This window comes from Cynoglossus semilaevis, chromosome 19 (assembly GCF_000523025.1).
Source record: "Cynoglossus semilaevis isolate Cse_v1.0 chromosome 19, Cse_v1.0, whole genome shotgun sequence".
NCBI lineage: Eukaryota > Metazoa > Chordata > Actinopteri > Pleuronectiformes > Cynoglossidae > Cynoglossus > Cynoglossus semilaevis.
In genome coordinates this window covers 8,326,696-8,332,099 of record NC_024325.1, presented here as the reverse complement: position 1 = coordinate 8,332,099, position 5,404 = coordinate 8,326,696, and the positions used below count along the sequence as shown (strand labels likewise).

The 5,404-nt window shown below is 44.1% G+C and overlaps 1 protein-coding gene across 1 annotated transcript in view; it reads right to left on the bottom strand.

The window, feature by feature from the left end:
* Positions 1-818: 818 nt before the first annotated feature.
* The window catches only part of LOC103395141 (protein sprouty homolog 3), a 9,447-nt gene continuing 4,861 nt past the window's right edge, over positions 819-5,404 (bottom strand). The window contains exon 2 of the mRNA XM_017042032.2: positions 819-2,446. Within this exon, the coding sequence (XP_016897521.1) occupies positions 1,441-2,361 (921 nt within the window). The 5' untranslated portion in view covers positions 2,362-2,446 and the 3' untranslated portion in view covers positions 819-1,440. The remainder of the gene's footprint in view (positions 2,447-5,404) is intronic.

Here is a 5,404-nt window from a genome sequence, read left to right as displayed (position 1 = left end):
GTGAAGTTCTGGGAAAAAGAAAATCTCATTTTTGAGACACTTGAGTTCCTCTAAACCAGTTTCTGGTGTTTTGAAATCGTTCCCTGGAGTGTGTACCTCAAGGGAGCAGTAAATTTTGATCACGTCAACCCTTGACTCAGACCAAGTTCAGACCAAATACACCGTCCTCTGGTCCACCTCTGAGAGATTGTCTCAGACTACTTTTAAATTAACCCACAACAGGTCGGTTTAATCTGTAGCTGACATTTGATTATTATGCAGATGCACAGAAACTGTCGTCAATCTGGTTAGAAAACACAGATGATGAAATAATATCTTAAAGTCTAAGAACCAGATCCGGACCTGCAGACTGTTTGACTTGAGGATCAGGAGGAGAACGGGCTAAACTGCTCAAGGGTGAGAAGGATGGAGGGCAGTGAAGGAGGTCATTGAGAGGAGAGGCGGCTGGCGACAGACTGACTTCAGGAGGAAACCCAACCAGACCCAACCCCCACAGACCTCCACCAACCCAGGGCTGCTAAAAATAAGACAAAGGAGGCTTCTTCTGCTGACAAAACAACAAACACACAGACACTCACACACACACACACACACACACAGACAAACACATAGACTCACACTCACTCACTCACTCACGCTGCCTCTACACAATGGATGCACCCTCCCTCCGCTTTAATAGTTCCCCATTCAGCTCTCGACCGCTGAGGAAAGCATATCATCACATCCACCTCACAGTGCTTTTCCTTTACAAATGAGCTTAATAGCATTTAAGTTTCTTTTTGTTTGTTTTTTGTTTGTTTTTTTACAGTGCATGGTCCCTTTTTTTGGTGTTAACCTGTTGTTTACAAGTGTCTTTCTTCTGACTTTTATATCTTGGCATATCTGCAGTCAGACGTCTACTCCAAAGAAAAGTGGTTTCATCCAATGACCTCATTAATCTTCAGCCACTTTTGTTGAGTCACTGCGATGGCCGTCTTTAACGCTTCATCTGATTCATCCTTTCAAGAAGAAAGATAATTTTGTTGGCATTAGACCAGACACAGTGAGTCACTTAATGTGCCTTTTTGATTTGGTCCATCACCTGTCTCAGTGTTTTACAAAGGCCAGGGGCGAAACTGAAAATGAAATCGATCTGAAGACTCACAGAATGCACAGAGACAGTGTTGATCTAGGTCCACAGGTCATGGTTAAGGTTGTAGGGTAGTCCAGCAGAGCAGGATTTCTTTTGTTTGTTTGTTTCTTATGCATTTCGGCTTCAAATGAACAGGCACAGTAAAGCTTTGGTCCCTCCTGAGCTGGAGAAGAAGTACATTTGCTGAGCAACACTTAATTATAGTTTGGTTTGTCGGTGTGTTGTTATGTTAGGTACTCTGTCAGCAGTAGCACTCTTGCGATGGCCTAAACGTAGTGGATTTATCTGACACCCCAGATCCAAGTCTGTCATAATGGCTTCTCCAAGGATTTGCCGCGGAAAGAAGGGTGATTACAGTTAGGGTTGGAGGCGGAAATCTTGCGGCACACGGTGTTGGTGTTGCTGCACCTGCAGCCGGGACGTGTGGCCCGGTCATGGGCGCACTGGCACAGGGCAAGGCACAGCCGGGCAGGTGGGTAGCAGCAGAGACAGGGCAGGCAGACTGCCAGCAACCCCATAGTGCCCCAGCGGGCACAAGCGTGAGCCGAGGTGCAGGAGCACGGTCTGTCGGCGCAGTTGTCCTCGTCGTCCTGGGCGGAGCAGTGGTAGAACAAGCCTTTGACACAACATAAGCAGGTGCTGTACTCAATTGCGCTCTCCGCAGAGCAAAGGCAGCGCTGCCCGCAGGCCCAACAGGAAGGCAGGCGGCGGGGGGCACAACACTCCTGGCACTTGCAACGAGCGCATCGCTCACAGATGAACATGTGGGGGCCGAGCCCAGCCTCATCTGCTGTCAGGCCTTTACCAAAGGAGTTGTCTGACTTCAGTTCTCCTTTAGGTTGAGAACGCACCACTGAACTGATCCCAGAGTGAGATGGCGTCAAACCTGCCAGCAGTCGCTGGTCTGACGTGGCACTGGTCCGAGAAATGGAAGAGCTTATGGTACTGGAGCGGCTCAGGTGGGAAAGGTGAGAGTGCTGCTGCTGACTTTGGCTTCGGGGTATGGCGGGATGGAAGGAGGTCTGGGGATGATGGGTATATACTCCGTGTGGGTAGCGGTCTTCGTGGGCGTAGAAAAATCCAGACTGTGATGCCGGTTCCAGCGCCACAGGCCTTTCCACATAGTCATTGTTGGCCCGGATGGCACGTATCTGGTCAAGCGACAGCACTGGCACCTGCTGGAGGTCCAGCCCGTCCAGCTCCATCCTAAAGGAATGAGTGGAGTCCATGCTGGTGAGCCAGGCTGGGTGTCACCAGGACTGCAGGCCACAGCTGGGGGGTGGGCTCCCAACCCTCACGGCACATCGGACAGTCCTGGAATTGAACAGAAACAAGAATGAGATGCTTTTAGTGAACAGTCTTTACAAATTGGGAGAGTCGTTGTGTAAAGAGTTAGACGTGCCGACCTAAGGTGTCTGTCTGGAAAAGCTCAGTCTTTAGAGCACAAAAACTGCAGTATAAAAAGGAAACAAGTTTTGAAAAAACTCTATGGTTCCAGAGCTTTAACACGGTCCTTGAACATGTCATCATGACGGCCAGGGTTTCTGGGACTCAAAACAAACTGTATTATTAGCCTGCCGGGGGCAGACGCATGTAACCATTGGACCCGCACTGTAATTTAGCATCTGTGGAGCACAGCTGCTACGGCTAATGCTAATGTTGCTGATGCCACACAAGGAAGCCCACCTGCACACACAGACTGGAACTCTGTTTATATTGTAATAATATAGAGATGTTGGTCTTCTAAATCAACAGACAGAGAGTAGATACATGAATGAGCTATCTGGAACAAATATATATTTTTTTTTTTAGGGACCACTGCTGGTCCACTTCCTTTTGATCAAATCAAATCTTGACTCATTCATGGCTCAGTAATAGGTTCCATAGTCGTACACGCAGGTTCTAAATGAACCGAGCTTTAGATTTTTCCATTTTCAATCTGTCCAAATGCCTCAGGTTTCTGACTTTTTTCTGGTCCGATCTAAGAACTTCAGTTTAGACACTGGCTTTTCCTGTTCTAGGTATTAAACCTAGATGTCAAGATTAGAAAGAACAGCAGGTCAAAGTACACACAGAACAATCCTTTGTCAGTTTGAATCATTCTCTTGTGTTGAATGTTGAATGGAAACAGAAATCTGGAGGGAATACAGCAGTAATGGCAAATAACACACACTCAGACACACACACACTGTACATGGACAGAGACAGTGCTGTCTTGCCAAGTGTCCAGTGGGGAGAGATGATCTGTCTTCTTCTCACAAAGAGTCACGAGGCCAAGTGGAAATGCATTTAAAGCAGCTCAGACTGTGAGATTAGATAAAGGAGGAAGAGGAGGAAAGGGAGATAGAAGCAGCTAATTTAATCTAGATTATAATATGGATTCTGAATATTCTACATGTCGAAGCTAAGATAGAAGAAATAACTGTCTGATGAGAAATAACTTATATTATTATATAGCATCCCATGTGTTTAAAGAGCTTAGTTAAAAAAAGTATAAAACACAATTTACCCTAAATTTAAAAATGTCAATATTAGCTCATAACATCCTCACATATTCATGATCCAAATAAAAACAATAACAACAACCATGGCTATAGAAATGCCTTATAAATCAACTTATAAAATGACTTTTAAAGAACAGCCAAAATGTTTATATTCAGCCCTTTTTTTAACATTTGTTTTTGCAAATAATTAGCCGAAAGCTAAAGCTTAAGGTTTGTCCAACATGCTGTAGTTACAGAGTAGCCAAAAGAATAGGATGATTTTTCTTCAACATAAAAAAAAAATGTTTGTACCTGTAGCCACTTTCTTGTTGTTGTTTTTTGTGGGAATAGTTACTAAACATCTGTGATCTTAGCCCGTAGTTGTTGCAGAAAAATGTGTTGAAATCAGTTGATGCTGAAACTTTTGTTGAACATAAACAGCCAGAACATACTTGTGTACAAACTTTGTGGGATGACTTGCAGTATCAGAGCGCGACATCAGTGGATTTGGCCAAACAGTAAATGAAAATGAGGTCATGGAAATGGACGGCAGGCCTATCTTCTTTTTAACAATTAGATGTCCTGATAGTCGGGCAGAGGCTGAGCGAGCTGCAGCCACTGCTCTTCCCTGATCAGATTAGTCACCAGGACTTCTCCTCTCTCCTCCGACTAATTTGTAAATGCATCCTGGTCATCTGACCATCCTGGACCTCCTTATCTGCTGCTGCTGCTGCTGCTGCTGCTGCTCTGGCCTGGTAGCAGAGTAAGGACTGTACAACACCTATGAGCTTTTACTCTGCAGTACTTGTAGTTTGTGAGCCATTTAGCTGACACTGGTATATACGAGTACATATATTCACTACATCCAATACATTTCTTAATCTTTAAAATGTACAAGTGGGCAGTTGCAAAAATGCAAATTCTTTTTTACGTGATTTCTGGATTGCCTGTAGGTGGCACTATGACTATCACTATGCACTTGTACTGAGCATGTGCAGTTTGCTTAGCTTCAACACTACCTAAGAGGTGCAGCCAGAGGAGGAGGCATCATGACTTCAGCCAAATAATATCCTGTGTTTTGGTTCAATTAGAGGATAAAGAGTGAGTGATGGCATTAATGGGTGGACCCAGAGTGTGATTGACACTTGGATTATCCAATAGGAGCTTGGTTGTAAGGTAGTATAAATAAATAAAATAGTATAGTTGCAAAACCATCATTGTTGGTCTTATAGTGGATTGTTTTTGTTGCATGAAGTGAAATTGTTTATATATATATATATCAACCATCATAGCTAATCAGTCTAGCATTGTTGGTCTTATAGTTGATTGTTTTTGTTGCATAAAGTGAAATTGTTTATATATATATATATATATGTATGTATATGTATATTGCGTGAAAGGAATGGCATAAAATGTATCAATTAAAAAAAATAGTAAAACCAAAACATAGTGAGAGAGTTGTTTGAAGAGAGCATCAGTGGTAACCTGAGGACGGAGCTCTGTGCTGCTGCTGCAGCTGAGGGAGTATCAGTGATGACTGAGCTGCTGCCTCTAACACACACACACACACACACACACACACGCACACAACATCTTTCTCTCCATCGCCTGCTCCAGGACTCGTCCACAGAAACACACCCAGTTGACATCAGCAGCACCAGCCTCTGTCTCATCTGTCCACTTCAGGAAGAAATGTCTTTCATTCTCAGATCCCTGAACCTTTGCTTCTGTGTTTGTGTCAAGGTATTAGCATCACAGATGAGACAGAAATTCAGTTTTCTCGATAGAT